Genomic DNA, 25,023 nt, shown 5'->3' with positions numbered 1-25,023 from the left:
ACAACCTAATGTGGCTAACACAAAAGCATTACACACCAGATGGATGCAGTGGGCAGCGACCTAGCATACCCAGGATGTAAAGTATAATTGTAAAGCAGAATTAAAAAGAAAGTTTGACCTGACATGGACCATGGCAACAGAGCCAGACACCACGTTACCTGAAATTCTGTTCTTGGATGTCCATCAAATAATCTATTACGATGGTACAGAAATTTCAGCTGGTGGAAACCGTGCAAAGTATGCAGCTGCATGTACAGGCATTTCACACGATACAAACTATACATTCTGTCATTGCAACCAAACATGAGATTTCGTTTTGATCTATTAAGAACATTAGATCGATGGAGACGAAATAGAGGTCTTAAAGAATCAGATTGGTTTTGCAGGCTGTGCCGAAAGGAACCTTTAAAATTATTTAAGCATATGTGTCTTAACAGTACATCTTATCCTTTCTTCTACCTTTTCCAAGGCTAAAGAAAGGTTGCATTCCATATCACCTATTTCTACTATCATGTGAGCCTCACATAACATAAATAAGCAATTCTGCCGACCTAAAGGGCATAGACACACAAATCCGCGGCATAGGTCAGTGACATTCGCATTCCTCTATGAACCAGAAAGGGCGAGGAGGCATGTGAGGAAGCGTGAGCAGGAATGGAGGGGGGTGGGGAAAATACCAGAAAAGGGGTCGGGCGTTTATGTTAAGCATGAACCAGAAAAACCAGAAAAGCCCCCCCCCCCGCGCACCTCCTCAATTCAGGTCATGTTTCGAGGCGTGAACACAAAAGCAGGAGAAAAGAGCGTCTATGGAGGCGTGAACCAGAAAAAATGTGGGGAAGCTTGTGTTGAATAATCAGAAAGGGGGGAAGGCATGTGAGAAAGCATGAACAGAAAGGGGGGACAGTGTGAACCAGAAAGGGAGAGGTGGGGTGCCAGGCATGTGTGGAAGTGTGACATAGCAAAAACAAAGAGGTGATGGCTGGAAGGTTTAGAATTAATCTTAACCACTGGAAAGGCTCTCGGCAACCCTCCAGACCACCGTTCTTCGCCTGCCAAGCCATTACAGAAGGGAAAGACCATATGCAAATCAGGCTTGGCCCCACCCCAAAAGGGGCAGTCCAGCCCGAACTGCTAGGCCACATCCCTTCTGCACGAGACCACAAGCATCCCCAAACATGTTTCGCCCTTGTTGGGGCTCATCAGTGAGGAGTAGCTTGGGTCTCTAGGCCCAGCAGGCACGGGACCCACGTGTCTGGAAGTGTGAACCAGAAAGGGAGAGGTGGAGTGCCAGGCGTGTGTGGAAGTGTGAACCAGAAAGGGAGCGCCGGGAAGGCGCGTGTTTGGAAGTGTGAGCCAGAAAGGGAGAGCAGAGGCTGGCATGTGTGGAAGCACGAATCAGAACACAGGGGGGGGGACGTGTGGAAGTGCATACTTGCCAACATTCTGTGACCAAAAAGATGTAGGATTTTTCAAGTTTCAAAACTAATAATTCGCATAACAATGACATCACAAGAAAATACTAAACATTGTTAGCAGCACCATTGCAGCATTCTAAAATGCACAACCCATCAAACACCACAACATGGAAACATGTTCAAATGTTAAAAATGTATAAATCTGAATGGTCAGTTAATACCAAATTCAATTACCTAACTTCACAGACGGTAATCATAAAGAGCTGGTAGGCAACGTTTGCCACTGCTCTGTAGCAGCAGCCTGGGCAATACATATGTATTCCTGCAGTGCAAGTTGAACGCTGAACGACATGGAGACTGATACCCTCACCCTCATCTCCCCCCCCCCCCCCCCCCAAGTCTGATAGGCAGATGCTGTGTGATGGCGTTACGCTCTGCCACTTGCCTTCACTGGTTGTTCACCGACGGGTTGTACCGGCAAGAGTGCAGGACAGTGACGTACCTGTCAGGTAAGTGGATTGGTCTGAGCCCAATCAAAGAAATCACCTACCAGCCCAACGTACAATGTGTTGCATGTTTTGTCCTGCAGCCTGCCTTCGAGTCACATAAATTACCCGACACTGTAAAAAGCAGTACAATCTGTCACCCAAACATGTAGGAGGTAGGACTGCTTAAAAAGCAGTAGCCTACTGCCTACATCTGTAGGGTTGGCAAGTATGGAAGTGTGAAACAGAACGGAGGAGTGCAAGTGTATGGGCACGCAGGATGGAGAGAGGATGATTGCAACCAAGATCTAGGAAAGAGGGGTTTTGCGTAAAAGCAGGAACTAGCAAGGAGAGGGATGTGAAAACGTGTGTAAAGGCATAAACCAGAAAGGGGGGGTGCAAGCAGGTGTGGTAGCGTGAACCAGGACAGAGGTGGGGGTCTGTGCATGGCTTTAAGTGGGCCGGGCCAAGCACCAGCAGACTCCAAAAAGGGCTCCTGAGCGGAGGCCCAACCAGACTACCCCCTACCATGCCGACACCTCAGGCTGAATTGCTGAACAGTTACATGCAATTCCTGCAGGTGTCAGCACTCGGAAGTACTGACATTTGCAGAAAGCCAGTTTAACCAGGACTTCGTCTACACGGCTGCCAGATGACTCTGAATTCCGGACAGGAGGAGGGCTGGATGTCCCAGTCTCTCCTTTTATTTTGGAGTAAAGAGTCATCATGCATATGAAGCCTTTTAAAAAGGAGAGACTGGACCCTTCAGCCCTCGTTCTGTTCTGAAGTACATAGACATCACGCAGCCCTTTCATTCAAGGAGCCCATGGTTTCTAACCAACGCGGCACCTTAAATGAAAGGGCTGCTTGCTGCGTGAGAGAGCTGGGGCACACTGGGGTTACAAGAGGCTGTGCGCACCAAAGGTAATAATGCAGTGTGCCCTAGCTCCCCTGCTTTCACCAGCTCCTCTGCTCCCCCATTGGTGAGGTGGGGCTCTTGTTAGGGGCATGGCCTTGTTATTCCTTAGGCCAAGAGGCCTAAGGACACGACACCGGAGGATGTTGGAACGTCTTCTTTATTCCCTTTCAAACTAAGTACTAACTTCTCTCCCGGCTCCTCCCCCATCCCTCATCATCTCTCTGCTACTTAAGGAGACAGAGCCTAGTAACATCACCCTGGGACAAATGTCCTAACATCCGCCTCAGCACTCTTCTACTAGGCGAGGTGGTCTTCTGATGGTTGCAATGGAGTCTTTCACTCCTATCGCTCAGCATGGGTGCTCCTGCTGCTTCAGCCGGCTCCACCGTCCTGTGCTGGGTTTCTTCGGGGTGGAAACCACAGGCCATCCCTTGGCTCTCTCGGCTTGGGATCAGGAGGTGGAAGTCTCTCATCTTCCCTCTTAATGAGGTGCTTGAATTGGGAACTATTCCTCGTAACTTCTCTGTCTGCATTTGAGCCGTCACCATGGTGCCCTTGATGGACACGATATTGAGTGGTCTCTGCGCCTAACAGGCTTCAATCTTCTTGGTCGTTGCTTGTACCAGAACTTCATCAACCCAATTGGAAGTCTTTGGGCACTGTCCGTCTCCTCAGGTCTGTGTCTATCCGTGCCTTCTTTCTTTAAGTGCCCCTTCTTACAACTTCAGGATCTCCTTCCTGCTGGCCACTAGGGTGTCTCATGATACCGGTGCGTACCGCGTACCCTACCATCAGTTCTGCTGGCCCCTTATTGGTGGCTTTGTGTGGGGTGTTCCAGTAATCTCATAATAGTCGGCATAGCACTTGATGGGGGTTAGCGCCCTCAATGCAGGCACTCTGGATTGTCTTTTTAATGGAGGCCATAAATCGTTCAGCCATTCCATTTGCTTGTGGCCATCTAGGGGTTATCTTCTGAGGGGTAAACCCCATGTGTTTCGCGAAGAATGCAAACTCATGGCCGTTGAATGCAGGTCCATTGTCAGATTTGATTTTCCTTGGGATGCCCGACTCGCTAAGTAATTCATCGAAGGTTGCTACTACGTGTGCATATGCAGTGGTCGCCATTTTCTTGACAATTGGGAATCTTGGATATTTGTCAATGAACAACAGGAGATACTCTCCCGATTCCATGGGTCCATTAAAGTTAACCGATACTCTATCCCATGTCCGGTCTGGGATGTGCGTTGGTTGTAGTGGGACGGGAGCCTCTGCCCTGGCCGTGCATCGACATGCTAGGCAGTTCGTCACCCATCTGTCAACCATCAAGCCCAGGAAGGTAAACCACACGTGGCATCGCAGTTATCATTTCGTGTTGTTGACACACCTGTGCCCTTCATGGGCCATCTTGATTACTTCGGCTGTGAGAGTCGAAGGGATGACTAGTCGACACCCTCTCAATAAGAGGAGTTGGTCTTCTACAGCAAGTGCTGTGTGTATACTTGCCAGCCTGTCCATCTGTCTGCACACCCCTGGGTGGTTTAAAATGGCGCATTGCTAGTGTTTCCACTTGTTGTTTCCTGTCAACCCGATTGCCAACGCTATGGACGGCTCTGCGGCGGCCTTATCGTCTCGAGCGAGATCACAGGTGGGAGTGCATTGGTGGCCACATAGTTGATATACTCTGTGTCGCCTTCTCTGGAGATTGGCATGCCTGCTCAGTGGCGAGATAGGTAGTCTGCTGGATTGTGGTCACAGCCAGGCCTGTGAATTAAGTCAATCATATTCTTGTAGTCTGATACCCCAGCGCTCTATTCTGGGAGTCATTTTGGTGCGTGGATTGCCGAATAAGGACAGCAGAGCCTGATGGTCTGATGAGCGTGAACCTCTTGCCTATGATGAAATTATGAACATTTTCACAGGTTCACACTGCCGGCAGGCTTTCCTTTTCAGCCTGCGAGTATGCTGATTCAGGGGCGGCTAGAGCCCTGCTGGCATATGCGACGATGTGCATGGGGTGTGTGTCTGGGCCACTTGTCTGTGCCAGGAAGGCTCCCAGCCCCACAGCGCTCGAGTCCACGATATGTCTGTATGCCAGTTGGGGTCAAAGTAGGCCAGACAACGGGCTTTGGCCAGCACCGTTTTGATTGTGTCAAATGCCTCTTGACATTCAGCCAACCAGGTGAATACAGTGTCTTTCTGCAGTAGGCGTCGTAGAGGGTTGGTGATGGATGTGTAGTGGGGGATATAGCATGCACAATAGCCGGCCATCAATCTGGACATCTGTCACTTGTGTCGGTTCTCGTAGGTTCGAGTTGGGGCTGACCTTGTCAGGGTCCAGTGTCATGCCATCCACAGAAAAGATGTGTCCAAAAAATGTCAATTTGGTCTTACTAAACTGGCATTTCCCAATGTTGAGCGTCAGTCCTGCCTCCTGGACTGCTGTGCATGTCGCCATTAGTGCGGCGTCATGATCCTCTCGAGATTTGCTGAAGACAAGATCATCGTCGCTGTAGTTCAGCGGTCCCCGAATCGGAAAGATCACCTGTCTAATTGCCTCCTGAAAAATGTCAGCTGCCGAAGAGATGCCAAAATTGAGGCGACTGTATCGAAATAGACCGCCAAGGGAGGCAAAGGTGGTGATGCCCCTCAAGTCAGGGTGTAGTTCCAATTGGTGGTACCCTTGATTCAGGTCCAATTTTGAGAACATCACAGACTTGTTGAGCTCAACAATCATGTCTTCAATTTGTGGGCCAAGGTGCTGTTCTCTTTGGATGGCAGTGTTTGCCATCCTCGTGTCTACACACAGTCTTAAACGTCCTCCTTCCTTGGGCACGATTAGAGGTGACACCCAGTGGGTCGGGCCTGCCGCCGGCTTGATGATGCCATCGTTGAGGAGCTAGTTCAGTTCTTTTGAGAGTGCCTCTTGCAGGTGTAATGCCACTCTCCTGGGATGTTGTGGCACGGGCCGGACAGAGGTGTCAATGTGAAGTTTAATGGGAGCTCCTCTGAATTTCCCTAGAGGTTTTCTAGGATTGTCTCCTTCGTGAAGAGGTTCTTCATCATGGGGGTGGCATTTATTGTGCATATGCTTTCTTTCTTGTCTGGTTGGGCGGCAGAATGGATTACGTCGCCTTTATGGAAATCGATGAGGCCTAGGCAGTATACAGTATGGGAGCTCAGCAGAAATCGCCCTTTTGTCGAGCTCTGGATTACATGAATGACAGTAGCTATGGTCAACCCATTGGGCATGAGCTGGCGCTTGAAATGTCCAATGGAGTGAAGGGTGAGAGTTGAACCCCACTGAAAGATTTTTGAGTTGGTTTTGGCCAACGTCTGTTTCTCAGGGATTTGTAGGAACTCTTGTTCGCCCATGATGTTGACAGTGGCGCCGGAATCGACCAGAAAGCAAAATTGTCCATTACCAATGTTGACGGCTATCCTGGGCACCTCCCTCGCTTCGCTTCTAAGTCATCCAGGATGAGGTTAACGTATTCGTCTTGGTAGGACTGATCATAGTCATCGCTCCCATATGAGGGTGCAAATTGCTGCTGTATATTGTATTCTTGGTATATTTGCGGGGGCCTGTCATATTCGTCCTCGAAGTGTGGGGCCTGGTCATAGGGTTCAGTCTTGGGCATAGTGTCCAGGGTGTCATGAACCGTCGTCTGCGTCCCTTCTGGACTTCGTGGTCCCTGACCCATAGGGGATTGAATACAATAATCCTTCCAACATGGCCGCTTGATATGGAACGCTGCTTGCCAGTCTCTGCGCTCTACGTTCTACAAAACAGACACGCCCCCGCGGCTCTGCGCGTCTCAACGCTACTGCTTGCTGTAGTTGGACGTGTGTTGCCGGAGTTCGCTCAGAGCTTTCTTCCGATTCTTGGTTCCCGGTTCCTTGAATTCCCCTTCCTTCTGCCCTTTCCTCTGCCTTACCTCCAATCTTCCTGGATTTTCAACCGTGCTCGGGCGACAGCATTCCATGCCTCCGAGTGCGAGCATCATTTCTTCCTGGTCTCTGTCCTGGTCATCTGAACGTATCCTGGAGTTGGATTGTGAACATCAGGCTGGAATCCGAGGACCAGCACACGGGTTTATACAATTCCCAGACCGTGAGAAAGACGCCGCCACAGAAGGTCACAAGCAAACAACAAAAACAGGTGAGAAGGGGAGAGATTTGTGACAGATTGAGACGCCTATTTATTTATTGCATTTATTAATCGCCCAAACCCTTGGGTACCACGGCGAAGTTACAGACAGCTTGGTTAAAACATTTCTTAGAAATTGCCAATCGGGCGCAGTGCAAAGGAATACAAAATAATCATACACGAGACATTTAATGCAGGGCTTCAGTACAGTGATATTTCCTTAGTCTTGGTTAAATAGCCACGTTTTCAGGGATTTCTTGAAACCTGAGAAAGTTTGCTCATTTTTGATGGGGAGGGGAAGTGTGTTCCAATATGTGGGTGCGAGGTATTGGAAACTACTGCCTCCTGCCTTGGTTGTCTTGTAGCGGGGGATGGCTAGGAGTAGTTGACTATTGGATCTGAGGGGCCTCTTTGATACTTTTTTGGTGATGGCGTGGTTGAGGTAGATGGGGGCGCAAGAGTGGATGCATTTGAATGTGACGCACAGGGCTTTGAATATGACCCTGGCTTTGATGGGGAGCCAGTGATGGTTTCTTCTAATATTTGAGATGTGATCTGACTTCCTTAATCCAAGGGCCGCCCGAAGGGCTTTATTTTGAATAAGCTGTAGTTTGTTAAGATTGGCTTTAGAGGTACCCAGGTAGAGTGCGTTGCAGTAGTCGAGCCTGGATAGGATTAAAGCTCTTGCCAGCGTGATACAGTTGGTGGGTGTCAAGAGTTGGCGACTGAGAGCAATAAGTTTTGCGGTGTAGGAGGTAGAGGAAGAGAGGGCGTTAATGTGCTTGGTCATGGTGAGGTTGGCATCTAGGTAGACACCTAGTGTTTTTACTTGTTTGAGTACTGATATGTTTGTGCCATCGATGTTGATGGATGAGTAATCAGCATGTAATGCTTCTATTTTGGATTGGGAGCCCACAATGAGAACCTCAGTCTTCTCATCATTGAGACAGAGGCTATTTAGTGCCATCCAATTTTGGATTATGGCATATATTTTGTTGATAGAGTCGGTGTCTTGAGTGTAGTCTCCCGATAAAGGGATGAGGATCTGGGTGTCGTCTGCAAAGTTGGTGTAGATGACACCCATGTCATCTAGCGCTGAGAAGAGGAGTTTAGTGTATGCATTGTATAATGTTGGTGCAAGACAGGAACCTTGGGGGACACCAATGGGTACTATGATGGGGTTGGCGGCTTCTTTACCTATGGCGACCCTGGAGGTGCGGTCAGCAAGAAAAGATTTGATCCAGGTAGTAGCTTCGGTGGAGAAGTTGAAGTCTTTCGCTAGTGTGGCGCACAGTTTATTATGGTCTACTAAATCAAACGCTGCGGAGAGATCGAGTAGGAGAAGGATGCAGAGTTTTCCTGAGTCTCTGATGGTATCCATCTGGATTTTTAAGTCAAGGAGTGCCGTTTCTGTGCTATGGTTGGGGCGGAAGCCTGATTGCCTCGTCCCAAGGAGGTGGTTTTGTTCAAGGTGAGTTTGGACTTGGTTGTATGCTAATTTATCCAATATTTTGAGGAGAAATGGGACAGTTGTTATTGGCCTGTAATTAGTGGGCACAGTAGGGTCTAGGGTAGGTTTTTTCAGGAGAGGGGTGACCCAGGCTTCTTTGATGCTAGCTGGTACTAGGTTAGTATTGAAGGATGCGTTCACGAAGTTGGTGATAATGGGGGTGAGGGTGTGGGCACAGGATTTGACTACTGATGCGGGGACGGAATCTCCTTTGCAGTTGGAGGCTTTAAGTTTGGCGATGGTGTCAAACACTACATTTTGGGATACTGGTGTGAAGTGGAATGGGGAGCTGGTGAATTCCTGATGTGGTCGATTTAGATTAAGGAGAATAGGTTTGTTGGCTAGTGATTGTTTTTTGGATGTGATTTTTACTTGGAGTAGTTCAATTTTGGCTGTTAGTGCATCTTGAATAGTGGTGCACCATTCCTTGCTGGGGATGGTTGGGTTTATGGCTGGGGTAGGGTTTTCCAATTCTTTTAGAATGGCAAATAGTTCCTTGGTATCTGAGGTCGCATTACTGATCCTATTATTATACGCATTAGATTTGTAGGTAATAATGGCTGTTTTATAGGTTTTGTTTATTTCTTGGTAGGCTTTTTCTGCCTCTGCAGTAGGATGCTTTCTGTAGGCATGTTCACACGCGCGTTTGGTTCTTCTGAGGGCGAAAAGATCATCATTAAACCAGAAGCTAGATCGCTTGTCTGAGCGTTTTGCCTTGGTGGTGAGCGGTGCTATAGCATTAATGGTTGCAGTGATGCAGTTGTGATATATGTCTGCTAAGAGACAGGGGTTGTCACTAGTGATCGATACTGATACAGAGATGGAAGCTGTGGTTCAAGACCTCATGCGAGGCATGCAGGAACTAACCACAGAAGTCCAGAATCTTAAGGCTGGGAATGCTGTATTAAAACAGCTAGTCTCGTCACGTGACTCTGCAACTAAGGAAAGCGTGTTATTGGGAGGAGTAGTGGACAAATATGATGGTTCTTCAAAGACCCTCCGTGCCTTTCTTGATTCATGTTTAGTGCACTTCACCTTCAAGCCCTACTACTTTTCCACTCCTAGAGCAAAGGTGGGGTTTATGATCTCACACCTCACTGGTAATGCCTTGACCTGGGCAACCCCCCTAGTCAATTTGGGTGATGACCTCCTGGATGATTATGATGGGTTTGTGGAAGCTCTAAAGGCCATGTTTGATCGCCCAGAGCAGGTTTACAGCGCTCAAGAACGTTTACTTGAATTTCAACAAGGATCCCAGGATATGCTTACATATGTGACCCGCTTTAAACAACTTGTAAAGGAAGCCGATTGGTCTCAAGAAGCCAGCTTCACCCTCTTCCGAAGAGGTCTGAATGAAGAAATAAAGGACGAGTTAGCCAGGGTAGCTCGCTCAAGCTCCTTCCAGGCTCTCATGGACCTTTCCTTACAAATAGACTTTCGAATCCAGAAAAGAAAAGCGGAGAAAAAGAAGTCCAAGTCAACTCCCCAAAGGGCCACCTCAGACAATTCATCTAGACCAGAGCCCACAGCTTCCCCGATCTCGGACCCAGAACCCATGCAACTGGGGGCCTTCCGTGGACCCATTACCCCACAAGAAAGGATGTGACGGATTCACACTGGTCTGTGCATGTATTGCGCCTCCGACAAGCACCTCGTGAGAGAGTGCCCTGTTGCTCCTCCACGGCGTTTGGGAAACGCCAGCTCCCAATCCTACATGGGGCACAGTTTCGGGAGAGAGATGTCTGCTCCACATCAATTCCATCCTTGAACTCTCCTGGACAAAATAATCTTCTGATTCTACAGGCCTTTCTATCGCCTTCCAAGAAAGAATCTTACCCCATCCTGGCATTAGTGGATTGCGGAGCCATGGGCATATTCATAGATCATGATTGGGTCACTACTCACAACATTCCTCATGAAACTCGAGAGACTATGCAACCTGTAGAGGCTATTGATGGGAGACCCCTGTCTTCAGGACCTATAACCCTTTAGACTAAAGAGATCTTACTCTCTATAAACCACCATCAAGAGAGGATCAAATTTGACATTATAAGATCTGCCCACTATCCAATGGTTCTAGGCATGCCCCGGTTACAGAAGCATAACCCCTACATCAATTGGGCAGCAGGCTCCTTGTTTCTTGGTTCTGAACACTGTATGTCCCACTGCTTATCCCTAGATTCCTTACCAAAATCCTCTGAAGACTCGCAAGTGATTCCGCAAAGTCGGGTCACCGTCTCTAACATCAGCTGGATTCCCAGGGCCTATCAGGCCTACACAGGTGTATTTTCGACCGCCATAGTTCAAGCTCTCCCTCCTCACAGACCTGAGGATTGTGCCATCAATACTGAACCGTCAGCAGTGATCCCTTTCGGGAGGATGTTTATTTTATCAGAACCTGAAAAAAGGGCCCTCTGGGAATACCTGGATACTAACTTGGAAAATGGCACCATACGACCATCTAAGTCCCCGGCGGGTGCTTCATTATTTTTTGTTCCCAAGAAAGACACCAAGGAGCTGAGACCATGTCCAGATTACCGTGGCCTTAACCAGTGTACTCTCAAGGACCGCTACCCATTGCCTCTCATCTCGGATATCCTGGAAGCAGTCAGAGGTGCCGTTCACAAACTTAGATCTAAGGGGTGCCTACCATCTTATTTGTATAAAGGAAGGTGACGAATGGAAAACAGCCTTTAGAACACCCTTTGGCCATTTTGAATACCTGGTTATGCCCTTTGGCCCTTTGGACTTGCTAATGCCCCAGCGGTCTTCCAACGTTTTATGGACCGGGTGTTTTCTGATATGCTGTTCATCTTTGTCATTGTATATCTGGACGACATACTGATATACTCTAAGGACCATCTAAAACATGAAGAGCATGTAAAGGCAGTCTTACAACGTCTACGTGAACATAAGCTCCTGGCCAAACCCGAGAAGTGCCTTTTCCATGTATCAACTGTTCACTATCTCGGATTCGTTCTTAGTCCAAAGGGGATTGGAATGGACTCATCGAAGGTAGACTCCATTCGATCCTGGCCCGTTCCAACTACTGTAAAACAAATTCAGTCCTTCCTGGGGCTTGCTAACTTCTATCGGAAATTTATACCAGTCTTTTCGGAGATTGTGCATCCTATTATTACATTGTTAAAGAAGGATACCCCCTTTCAGTGGACCTCAGCCCAAGATACGGCGTTCCAACGGTTGAAGTCGGAGTCCACACAAGCTCCCATCCTAGCTCAACCCGACATTGATCGACCTTTTCTTGTTGAAACTGATGCCTCCAACTACGCCATTGGGGCAGTCATAAAACAAGAATTGGGTGACAAGCTAGAACAACCCATCGCCTATCTTTCTCGCACCTTGAATCCCAGTGAAACTCATTATTCCGTCCTGGAAAAGGAATTACTAGCCATCCGTCAACCCTTCACTGACTGGCGTCATCTCCTCCTGGGTGCCAAACACCCGGTGCAAGTCCGCACGGACCATCGGAATCTTCAAGTCCTGCAATCCCTAGAATGTAGAAACAGTCGTCAAGCCCGTTGGGCCTTCTTTTTTGCTCAATACCAGTTTCAAATTCACCATGTCCCTGGAACACACAACATAATAGCCGATGCCTTATCCAGACATCCCGATTATGAACCTCTTGAAGATCGGACTTTTCCTAAGATGTTTCCCCACACAATATTTGTTGCCCAAGCAATCACCCTCCTGGAGGATATTCGAATTCAAACACAGTCCTCTGAAACCTGGAAGGAGTTTAAGAGAAACAATCGATGGAATCTCAACACAAGGGACCGATATCTGTTCAAGGACAATCGCTTGGTCATTCCCACTCCTGGACTGAGACAAAGGATCACAAGCCTATGTCATGATACTTTTCATTCAGGACACCGTGGCATCACCAACACCCTCCATCTAATACAAAGACAGTTTTGGCGGCCGAAGATGAAGGATGGTATCAGGATCCGTATCCAGACATGTGCAGTCTGCAATCAGAACAGACATGATAATAAGAAACCGGCAGATCTCCTGCTCCAACCAGCAATACCAACAAGACCCTGGGAAATCATCGCCACAGATTTTATCGTGGAACTACCATCTTCCAGGGGCTACACAACTATCATGGTTACCATTGATTTGTTTACTCATATGGCTCATTTTACACCTTTATACAAACTGCCATCCTCATCTGAACTTGCCGGAATCTTCCTGGAACACATATTCCGGCTTCATGGGCTACCCTCCAAGATCATTTCTGACCCCAGTACATATCCCAGTTCTGGAAACAATTATGTCGTATACTGGGAATCCAACGTGCCTTGTCCTCAGGTTATCACCCACAGACCAATGGAGCCACTGAACGTGTAAACCAAACTCTAGAACAGTATCTTCGTTGCTTCGCCACCAAAGTCTAGGATGATTGGTCACTCTTAATACCTGTAGCCAGATTCACTTACAACAATTCGGATCATTCAGCTATCAAAACCAGTCCTTTCTTCTGTAGTCAAGAATTTCATCCTTCAGTTCTACCATACATTCTGCCACACCCTACCCCAGTTCCTGCGGTTGATTCCTGGATTGAAACCCTTATTAAATATACACAAAGAAGCAAAAGAACACTTAGAAAATGCCAGAAGAGACGTTAAACATTATGCTGACTCTAAAAGAAGGCCTGGGCCTTCCTATTCAGTAGGCGATAAAGTCTGGTTATCCTCGAAGCTCCTTCCCCGACATCTGCGACCAAATAAATTGGCTCCCAGATATTACTGGCCCTTTTCTATAAAAGAAATTGTCAATCCAGTGGCCTTTCGACTTCAACTACCAGAATCATGGAAAAGGATCCATCCAGTCTTCCATACCTCTCTGTTAAAACCATATCTTCAGCCATCTCGAACAGCTCCAAAATCTACCCCAGTGATTGTCAATGACCAACTCGAACATGAGGTGTCCAGAATCTGTGACTCTAGGTACCGACGTGGTCAGCTACAATATTTGGTCGAATGGAAAGATACCCTCCCAGTGAGCGCTCCTGGGAACCCATGTCAAACATGAATGCCCCCAGGCTGGTTCGAAGATACCATCTTATCCATCTGGGCAAACCCGGAGGAGCTGGGCTTCAGAGGAGGCATACTGTCATTAACCGTCGTCTGCGTCCCTTCTGGACTTCGTGTTCCCTGACCCATAGGGGATTGAATACAATAATCCTTCCAACATGGCCGCTTGATACAGAACGCTGCTTGCCAGTCTCTGCGCACCACGTTCTACAAAACAGTCACACCCCCGCGGATCTGCGCATCTCAACGCTACCGCTTGCTGTAGTTGGACGTGTGTTGCCGGAGATTCTTGGTTTCTGGTTCCTTGAATTCCCATTCCTTCCGCCCTTTCCTCTGCCTTTCCTCCAATCTTCCTGGATTTTCACCCGCGCTCGGGTCACGGCATTCCGTGCCTCCGAGTGCGAGCATCATTACTTCCTGGTCTCCATCCTGGTCATCTGATAGTATCCTGGAGTTGGATTGTGAACATCACGCTGGAATCCGAGGACCAGCACACGGGTTTATACAATTCCCGGACCGTGAGAAAGAAGACGCCATAGAAGGTTGCACGCAAACAACAAAAACAGGTGAGAAGGGGAGAGATTTGTGACACAGTGTGGTACTCTATCCCAGCTCTTATATATCGCTGTGGACCTGGTTCGTAGAATCTATTTTGGTATGATGGGCCTTGGTTGGCTCGAATGTACATTCTGGTCTGTGGTTGCGGATTCATTCGCATGGTGGGAAATGGCCTGCCTTCCCTGCAGACGGACTGGAAGTGTCCCTCTCTTCCACAGTTGCTGCATCTTTGGGAGAGTGCGGGGCATGTCCCAGAGTGTGGGAATGCCATTTCACATCGGTAGCACTGTCTTTGTGGTCTGTGCCCTGTTTGGGCCCTCTGTAGGGTGTGGCTCCCCTGTCACCAGGTCTTTGAGTCGTCGGTTGAATTACCACGATGAGTTCACTCTTATCTTGTTTGGAACTGGTGGTGCCAGTCATGGATGCTGCCTGTGGGTCCACTCTTTCAAAAATTCTTGCCAGCTCGCTCACTAGTCTATTGAAAGAGCTTTTTCAGTAGTTGCTTCTTCGGGCCCTGGGACAGGCATCCCTCCATCACCCGTAGCCTTATTGCCTCATCCAGTGAGAAAGCATGAAACTGGCAGTGAGTACCGTCTACTCTCATGGCGGGTGATGAACTCATCAATGGCCTCTTCCCCTCCCTGCGTACATAGATTGAGCATGTAGCATTTATAGTCTCGATTTGGTTCAATCACAAGCTTCTTATTTAGGGCTCTTATTAGTGAGGGGAAATCTGGCTGTTTTTCTGGGGGAATTGTCTTGACAAAGGTCTTGATTTCACCGCCAACGAGGTTAATAAACATGTTCTGCAAATTCTGTGATTTTTCTTCACCTGCTGCTTTCACAAAGTGGTTAAAGTCCTCCACCCATTCAACCCACCTCGGGCATTTGTCCGCTTGTGGGCTCATGGTGAACGGGAGCGGCATCCGCAGCAAAATTGATTTCGACCTTGGTGGAGAGGGTGGTGTCTCTGGGTTGCTCATTGTGGCTGGTGTGACAGTCGAGGTATGGGTGTCCGCTTGGATGTGAGCTTGTCTGTCATTTGTTGGCTAGTTGGCGCACATGCGGGCTGTGCGCAAATCCAAAAGCAGGTGCTTCTGTGGGTCTATTATTGATGTGGTGGCCACTCAGACCATGAAGGTTGCACTCATTAACTACTATATTCTGTCTCTTAATGTCCCTTGGGAGTGCCTGGTGCAAAGGCAGTTCAGTGCGTTGGCAAGCGTGAGGAGAAACGTAGAAGTATGGCTGATGTATATGTATTTGCTTGCGCAGAGTGGCGAGCGCTTGCTGAGCAACGCACGTGCCGGTCTTGGAACTGGATGTTGATTTGTGTCAGCCGTCATGTGAAAGAGACCGGCTGTAATGGCCGATTGTTTATACGTAGCAGCCGTCGTGTGAAAGGGACCGGCTGCAATGGCGGCAGGATCGTCTGATATGAAGAGAGGCGGAGGGACCTTCTAATGGCAGGGCCGCAGCGGCCGTCGAGAGGAGCAGGCAGAGCGTAGCAGTGGCGGGACTGCAAGTAATGGAGGGAGCAGGAGGCACCCACCTGTGGGCTTCACGTGTCTTTTCGTGCTCCTGCATGTGGACCAGAGGAGATCGCTGGCAGATTACCGCGTGGGGGGGATGGCGCATGGCTGTGTTCCTCATACACTGCGAGGAGTGTCGCGGCAAATGAGTGCGTCTGGAATGTTCTTCATCCACAGCCCGGGTCGAGCATGGTAACGTGCCGCGGGATCACTGGCACCTGGAATGCACGCGGACAGCGCGATGGAGCAGGATACTGGAGTTGTGGATGGTGCGGTGGGATCACCCGCCAGTCAGGAGGATACCGGGTCGCAGGAGACCGCCTGGTTGCCACTTGTTAGGCCTGTTGGTCCAAGGACACGACACCGGAGGAGGTTGGAACGTCTTCTTTATTCCCTTTCAAACTACGTACTTACTTATCTCCACTGACTCCTCCCCCATCCCTAGTCATCTCCCATGTGATCTCTCTGCCTCTTAAGGACACAGAGCCTAGTAACAGGCCTAAGTACACACATACTTAGCCCACGCCCCTGAGCCCCCACCCCCTCGATTTAGTGTGAACTAGAATGCATGAAGAAAGGGCGATTGGAAGCAAGATTGTGTAAGAGGGGTGTGTGTAAACGCAGGAACTAGCAAGGAGAGAAATATCACTCTGTAAAATCGGGTACTAGACAGGAGGGTATGTGTTAGTGTGCAAGAGTGGGAGGCATAGGGTAAGTATGCATCAGTAAGGAAGTGGTTAAAATCGGGCAGCAGAAAGGAGGAGGAAGCACTTCCAAGTAGATGATAGAGAAGTTTTGAAAGTGTAAGAGGAAGGTGATGGAGGTGCGTGGACAAGACAAGTGGTGGAGGGGAAGCGAGGATGGAGGAGTCGAGTGTTAATCTGAAAACGTAGTTGAAATGAATGCACCACGAGGGAAAGTGCAAATATGTAGACACGTTTAACTGTGCCGTAGAGAGGGGTGTTATGGTGCAACAGGAACAAGGAGGCAGGGTCAATGGGAATCATAAAGGTGATCTGTGAACCGCGTGTGGAGGAGTTTTCACTATAGAGGGGAGATAGTATATAAGGAACGAGGGTACCAGAAAGAGAGATAGCGAGAGTGACATGGGTCACCATGTAAGCGGTAAAAGACGGACAGGGCAAAACCCCACGAGTTTACCAGAAAGGGACATGTGTAGAAGTAATAATGCTGGTCCTCCCCTACTACACATGGCGACTCACATCTCCCTTACAGAGGAAGCAGCCCCACCGGCGCATGTCTTGCGCGTCCCCGTCTCACCTGGTAGCTGAGCAGCTCCCCCACATCCATAACTCCAAAAAGCAGAATGTTCTGCCCCTTTCAATAATGTAAAGTCCCTCGCGGAAAGCAAATTCGTACTGGCGGTGGGCAACTTAGAAACAGGTTCTGTATGATACGGACTAGTTCCCGTTAGAGAAGCGGACCTAGCAACGTTCCTCATCACGTGCATGAAACACACATTACGCTCTAGCGAACCTCATCCCGACCCCCAGTGTCCCAGTTCCCGTATTTCACTCTACATGCAACATTCCTTGCCATTTGCAGCGTTCTATAGTACCAGGGATAAGCATAGTGTAGACTTATACGAGAATTCTTCCGAAGTCTATGGAAATGATACTTTTCCACGTGTGCGTTTCTGTTGGATTTGCGGCAGCCAGGTTGCATTCAGCCACTTGTTCCCGCTCAGACAGCGGCGAAGATTTCAGTGTGCTTTGCTAATGCGTGCGTTTCCATGTTTGCAGTGTATTCATGTGCTACACGATCAGCCATGTCTACTTTTGTTTTCGCTACGGGGCAGTGCTGGGAATATAAATAATGTACTGGCGGAACGCCGGAACCCTCTCATCCTGGGATGGGACAAATAATGGAAGTTGGGCTCTGCAGTTTTGATTGTTCCCACTACTCCTCATAAGATAAGTCTACCTTGCAGGACATATATAAGTTTGGACAGCTGTGTTAAGTCTCACACGTGAAGACCCTGTGAAACCAACCCTACTAGTCCACAGACCAAGAATCCTAACCCACGCCAAGAAGAAAGAGTAATGAGGCTCAAGCCTTGGTATCCAAAAATCACTGCTGATGGCTAAAATCTATCAGTAAGAAGACAGACGGCTTTATTAAGTTTAGACAAGGCTTCTGCTGAAAGTGTCTGCTTGATACAATGTGGGTTTCTCCCCCAGTACATATCTCAAGCCCTGGGGCCTGCGGACAGGGTAGCGCTCCCGTCTTGTTAATGCATTTTGGGAAATTATTTGTGCATTTTGCACAGTAGCAGATTTAAGGGAAAGGGCCCTAAGCAAGACTGACGGAGGGCTCTGGGTAGGCAGAGCTTGGGGTGGGAGTAGTTTGTGCGACACTGATGATCTTTAGGGGCAAATGTTACATGCTTTGTACGTTTTCTTTTCTATTTTTTTGTTTTGTGTGTATAGGGCTGTGACTAGAAAGAAACAGCTTGCTCACCTAATCCAATCTTGCTGACATAAAATGGTTTGTCCAGGACCACTCCTTTCGCTGAAGTGGGGAAGCTGTTTACTCTGCCATCTGTTCGTCCCTTCAAAAATCTCATGCTTTCATCTACCCCTTCCAAATTCTTCTGCACTCCTCTTACATCCACTTGCGTGTCATCTCCTATAAAACTCACCTTTCACTTTTCATTTTGTACATCTTTCATCTGTCCCACATCCTTCTCACCTTCAATCCATTACTCCCATTAGCTTGCATTCATTCGTTCCTTTCCCACAAGGAAAACTGACTTTGGCACAACATGAACAATGTATATTACTCCTGCTAACTGCACAGGGAGTATTAATTCTATTAATTCTATTCTACTGGCTCGAAAATAACGCCCATCTTGAGAAACTCCCCAAATATCAATTCATTCATCACATGCTTTATTCTTTTAAACAAATGCAGACCTATCTAAATCTCTGCCCTTCAACTAGACTTAGGCGATTCGTACTTTTGCTGAGGACGGATAATCTGCCGCTAGTGACTAACAGAAGTATATATACCTGTTTATCTCCCACAGAAAGATATTGTCGCCTATGCAAGGACAGAGGATGTAAAGAAACTGCAAATCATTTATTAACTAATTGTGCAAAGATGACTGATATTTACTCAGTATATTATATCAAACTTGTGCATGACATTGCTTTTATACGGGAATTTGCGTTTTGGCAACGCCTTATAAACACTCACAGTCTGCAGATGCAAATTGCTACCTTTAATGTCTGGTTGGTAATAGAAAGAATTTTGAATATTTGTATTTAAATTCATTTGATATTATGATATTGACTTCTGAAGAGGACATTGTTTTCTGTGTTATATCAATTTTATCAATTTGTCAGGAATATTAAGTCTAAGTTTAAGTGTAAATCAAGTTTTAATTAGGTAGATAAGTAGAAATACGAGATTGAATTATTTGCTGTTGTTTTGTTTTATGTATATTCTATTTTCTAAGCAGTATTGTTTTATTTTGTAACTTATCAATATGTGTAAAGTTTAAATATAAACTATAATACATTATTAATAAAATAAAATCAATTCTATTAAAGACTAGGAGGCGAGCATTATGCTTCAACTTCTTTTAATACTCTGCAGCAGTTTCAACTATTAACATGGGAAAAAACTGAAAAGGTGTCTTTGTATTTAGTACTTTTCTTTTTTCCTTAAACAAAACTACAAGTTCCAAGATATCTGTAGTTCATTTAGTACTGTCCTCAGCTATGACTACACCCTCTCCTTTAGGCTCCTCCTCTTCTTTTGGTGCTCTGAACTGCATCCTTTCAACTTGCCAACGGGTGGTCCAACAACGTGATGAACTCTTTGAACTGGTGCCTGTCCGTGCTGCGACTCTCGCTGTGAGTCTAATATTCTTCCATATCTGTTTATTCGGATATCTCAATCTCAGTTGTTCTTTTGATCTTCTCCTGAGGAGCATACAAACAACAATGTCAGGGTGGTGTTACGGTACTGTTTCCACAAGACCACAAACAATGCCAACATTTTCAAAATGTACAGTACGTATGAGGGAGGGAATGTAATGCTCGCCTCCTAGTCTTTAATAGAATTAATACTCCCTGTGCAGTTAGCAGGGGTAATCTACATTCTATGGCAAGACTAGAGGCGAGCATTATGCTTGTTTAAAGCTTCCCTAACACAGTTGTTGCTATCCCTCTAATTGGTTTAAAATAAAACTGTTTAAATGTACAATCGCTAGCCCAGTCTACTGCCTGCATAATTTCCTGAAGGGTTACCCCAACTGTGAAAGCCTTGGAAGCCATGGCCCCTCTCACTGAGTGTGCCCCGTATTCCCTGAGCTCTATGCCTGCCAGTTGCATCACTTTGCGTACCCATCTAGCTGTGGTAGCTGTAGCCACCGCCTGAAAAGGTTTCCTGCGCGCTATTAGTAATTGGGTAGTGCCGGCTGCCCTATACTCTGCTGTTCTGTTCTCATATTCTTTAATGCATTCAGAAACGCACCATTTGGAGTTTTCTGTAAAATAAGGGTAGTGCATTGAGGTGCAACACATCTTTGTTCTCCTCACTATCGAAAATGTTACACCTTCAGGTCCAAAAACCTTCCTATGGACCTCTAAGGCCTTAACGTCCGCTACCCTCTTGCAAGATATCAGGCTCAACAGCATTGCAAGTTTGCCTGATGGTTGCTTCAACGATAAAAATCTGTCTGATGGCCAACTATCTATCAGCCTGAGCACAACTGTCACGTCCCACAGTTGTCTGTACCTTGGCTCGGGAGGTGCCTTGTATCGTGCTCCCTTTATGAGTCTGGCTACTGCCGGGTGCTCTCCTGCCGGCATGCCCTCTACTGGCAAGTGACCTGCAGAAATGACCGACCTGTAGACCCCAATCGTCCTGAAGGCTTTGCCGTCCTGTAACAGGGGTGCCAAAAAATTCAAGATTGCCACTATAGGTGCTGAAACAGGATGAAAATGCCTCCCTCTGCACCATTTTGTCCACCTGGCCCAAGCCGCGTCGTAGCTCCTCCGGGTGGAGGGAGCCCAGGATTCCACGATAAACTCTGCAGCCTGTTTTGAAATGCCTGGCAGCTCCCAGCGTCTCCTGATATTCTGCACGCTATCAGCGGGAGCGTCCCCCTCTCAGAGGGTGAAACGATCCAGCGGGGTCCGTGAGTAGGTGCTGCCCTTCCGGGAGCAGCAGCAGCAGAATGTCCGCGGTCATCTCCATCAATGTCGGAAGCCACACTTGCGACTTCCACATCGGGGCTACTAGGATTAGCTCTGCTCGTTCCCGACGACACTTCGCTAGCACTCTGTTCAGCATCGCAAAGGGGGGAAAGGTGTAATGTATCTCCCCTGCCCATGAATGGAGAAATGCATCCGTGCCCTGCTCGGCTGGGTCCAGTCTCCAACTGAAAAATCTGTTTGTCTGCGTGTTGAGCGTGACGCAAAAAGGTCGTAGTGTACCGGGCCCCATCTCTGATTCAGGTGCCGCAATGCTTCTGGGTCCAGCTTCCAATCGCTGGAGTCTGTCAGGTAGAGGGAGTTCCAATCGGCTCTCACATTGAGTTCTCCCAGTAAGTATTCTGCTGTGACTGACGTTTTCGACTGTAGGCACGAGTGCCAGAAATCCTTTGCCAGTTCTGCTAGCAGTTTGGACCTCGTACTCCCCAACTAATTTATATATCTCACGGCTGATATGTTGTCCATTTTGAGGACTACGCAGGAGCTCACTCTCTCTTTGGTGAATGCCTTGATGGCGAAAGGCCCTGCCAGTAGTTCCAGGCAGTTTATGTAGAGTTGAAGTTCTTCTTCGCTCCATTTCCCCCCGGTCTCCAAGGACCCACATCTCGCTCCCCAACCTTGACGACTGGCGTCCGATTCTATCACAAGGTCTGGTTGGTCTCCAAAGATGACATGCCCATTCCAGGCGTCCATATTCTTCAACCACCACTCCAGTTCTGTGATAGAATCCCGATCTAGGGACACTCTCTGATGGTATCTCAGACCCTGCTGCAGGTTTCTGATCTTCAGCCTCTGCCGGGCCCGATAGTGTAAAGGCTCCGGGAAAATAGCTTGGATCGAGGTGGCTAGCATCACCACTTCCTTGCTAGTCTCCGGATAGAAATCTTTTGATTTTTGAGGCAGCTTCTAATCTCCTTTTTGATGTCTTTGATCTTTCTGTTCGGTAGTTCCAAGGTTGCTTTTCTGGTGTCTAGGACGAAACCCAGAAAGTCTAGCCTTTGCGCTGGCTTGGTCTGAGACTTCCCTTTGTTCACTAGAAAGCCCAGAGATTGTAAGAGCTCCTGAACCCAGGAGGTTTGATACAGCAATGTACACCGATCCTGAGCTAGGAGAAGGAGGTTGTCCAGATATATAATAATTTGAATACCCTTCTCCCGGATCGCTGCCGCTACTGGCTTCATCAGCTTGGTGAAGACCCAGGGCACGGAGGCTAGCCCGTAGGGCATTGTGCTGAAACGCCACAGTTGCCCCTTCCAACGGAATGCTAGGTAGTCCCTGAACTCCGTCTGCACTGGCACTATGAGGTAGGCGTCTTTCAGGTCTATCCTGGTTAACGAGTCTCCCTCTCTCAGGGTGTCCCGCAGTTGGTGTATGCCCTCCATTTTGAAATGTCGGTATACTACCCAGCCATTCAGCTCCTTTAGATTTATAATGGGTCGCACCTTCTCTTTCCTGTGGACCAGAAACATAGGACTGACGAAGCGAGGGTTTGCTTTGCAGATTTTTATGGCTTCTTTCAGCCGAAGCCGCTGCAGTTCGTGATGCAGCTTGATTCTGTCTGCTTGCTGTAGGTGAATCTCTGCCGGGCGAGTTACTTGCGCTGGCGCCTGAGTGAAATCTATGTGTAACCCTCTTACTGTTTGCAGAAACCATGCATCGGAGGATAGCTTGCGCCAGCTCTCCCAACAGAGCTGAGTTCTCCCCACCCCCACTGCAGGATAGTACCCTTCTCTCACCTGGTGTGAAGTTCTGGACACGGCAGTCTCCTCTTCCTCTGCGACCTCAGAGGAAGCGACCTCTTGATGGGAAGAAGGTGTCTTGCTGTTTTGACTCCCAATACTGTGCTCTTGAATCATGGGGTCTTCTTCCTCCCTGGTGGCGACCGGCCGATCGACCCCGATGATGGCCTGTCCCGGCAAAAACTCTGCCAGGAAATATCCTGTGGATGGATGCTTGCGCCTTTTCTAGGGAGGCGTAAGTGGTAAGGAATTTGCCCATCTCCTTGCCAAAGGTGTCTCCGAATAGAAGACCCTGGGCTGCCCCTCCTGCTTCGTAGTTCGCTAGATCGCTTAATTTGGAATCGATCTTGAAAAAGAGGCCTCGTCTCCTCTCGGACAAGATGGCACAATTAGCATTTCCCAGAAGGCATACCGCCCTCTGGGACCAGTTCGCCAGGGCTTCAGGATCAATTTCCTCCCCCATGTCTCTGGCTCTCTTGGCCAGGTCCATCATCTTTGCCGGGGTCCTGCAATATCCAGAACCTTCTCCTGGCAACTCCGCCAGGACCTATCAATACCCTTCCTCGGGTCTTTGCTTGTTTTAGCGACAATCGCCAGCATCTTCAGATCTAGGTTCGGTGTCTGCTACTTTGCCTGGTAGGTCCGGGCGAGGGCATTCCGCCCGGAGGCGCTGCCTCACCTCTTTTTCTAAGGCTTTTCTTAGCCTGGCAGTCATATACTTTGTCACTCTTGGCGATGGTTGCCAATCGCAGGCCTTCGAATTCCTAATATTATCTGGGTCAAACATATCAGAATCCTCCTCTGGCTCCTCGTCCAGATGCTTTTCTTTGCTGGTTCTTTTACCGCTGGGTTTCACCCATTCCTCCTCTTCCTTCTCATCTCCTTCTAACAAGGATCGCTTGTCCTCTGCCGGCTCTTCTTCCGAGCCTAGGTCTTCAGTCCCCATATTTTCTTCCCCTCGGTTGGGGGTCTCGAGGCTCGGCACAGCCGACCGATGTATAAAAGCTTCCTTAAGCTTGGAGAAAGCGTTGGCAGCCTCTGGGGCCTTATCAGGTGCCCCGTATGATCGACCCGGGTGGTAATAAGAGGCCTTTCTGTTACGGGTCTGTGTTGTCCCCTTAATTTCTGTGGTCGTGCTGTTCTTTCTCAAGTTGCTCTCCCTGGGCTGGGTCAGCATAGAATCTAGGGTCTCCAGCCTCTTTTAGAGGGGTGTCCCTCCTTGCGCCACTGCGTCCACCAACGAGCTCCCCAGCACTTGTTTGAAACTGGCAGCTATTACCTTTGTGTTGTCTAGTGCACGCCCACTGCTGCGTTGGTTCTGTAAGGGCGAAGGAGGTTATCACTATAGCCCACTACTGAACCGATCCTTCTATGCCCAAGAATTAGTTATCCTTAATTATCAGGATCTTTTTTTTTTATATATATCTTTTTATTTTTTTTATGTGCTAGTGGCTGGCACCTGTGTTTGGCTGACTTTCAATGCACTCTGATGGGTGCTAATGCTTCTCCTACCCACAGTGTGGGACGCTTTCTTTAATAGCAGAGCGCCTCCTCTGCTGTCGTGAGCTGACAAGCTCTTTCCTCTCCACGTGAGGCCGTGAAGACCGGGCTGTATTCCGGTTCGAGATCAGGATGTTATATTAATCATTTTTTATTAGAGCGTTGAGTACTCGCTTAGTAACGGTGCTGGGCTCCCTTTTGAATGCGCGCGAGGAAGTGCAACACGGCTGATGCCCCGCCTCCCCAAAGGAGGGGGCTGCCGTGTCGCTCCTTTCCTTTGCTCTGCCCCCAAAAAGGTGGGAGCTGTCGCGTATGGCCTGGGAGGGAGAGCGAGTCCACGGGCGTGTCGTGAATGCGACACAGGGCTCCTCTCCCTCCACTGCCGCACGCAGAAGGCTCGCTGCACCACAGCCTCTCTGGTTTCGCTGGGCCTGCGCGTGCGTGAGTTGCTCTGATCAGACAATGAGATCAGGCGAAAAAGGGAAACATCCACTGTGACAGACTCGCAATTCCGAACGTGGGCTCGTCCAATATAAAACACCTGAGTAAGGTTAATTCTTCATATCATTATTATTTTTTATATAAAATACCTGTCTAGGATTAATTCACATTATTACATAAGTCTCCACTCCTTGTTCTGACCCTTAATCTATCTAATCAATGTCAGAAAACCCGAGTAATTAAGAAATGCACTTATGTGCTTGAAGAGCAGGAAAAGAAGAGGAGGAGCCTAAAGGAGAGGATGTAGCCAAAGCTGGGGACAGTACTAAATGGACTACAGATATCTTGGAACTTGTAGTTTTGTTTAAGGAAAAAAGAAAAGTACTAAATACAAAGACACCTTTTCAGTTTTTTTCCCATGTTAATAGTTGAAACTGCTGAAGAGTATTAAAAGAAGTTGAAGCAAAATGCTCGCCT

At 48.1% G+C, this 25,023-nt stretch overlaps 1 protein-coding gene across 1 annotated transcript in view; it reads right to left on the bottom strand.

The window, feature by feature from the left end:
• CTNNBL1 (catenin beta like 1) overlaps positions 1-17,125 on the bottom strand; it is a 1,235,052-nt gene extending 1,217,927 nt beyond the window's left edge. Inside the window, exon 1 of the mRNA XM_069652387.1 lies at positions 16,902-17,125. Coding sequence (XP_069508488.1) covers positions 16,902-16,931 — 30 coding nt within the window. The 5' untranslated portion in view covers positions 16,932-17,125. The remainder of the gene's footprint in view (positions 1-16,901) is intronic.
• Positions 17,126-25,023: the final 7,898 nt, after the last annotated feature.

This window comes from Ambystoma mexicanum, chromosome 3p (assembly GCF_040938575.1).
Source record: "Ambystoma mexicanum isolate Mex_15411 chromosome 3p, UKY_AmexF1_1, whole genome shotgun sequence".
Classification (NCBI taxonomy): domain Eukaryota; kingdom Metazoa; phylum Chordata; class Amphibia; order Caudata; family Ambystomatidae; genus Ambystoma; species Ambystoma mexicanum.
Note: the sequence above shows the minus strand (reverse complement) of the source record. Positions and strands in the feature narration are given on the sequence as shown.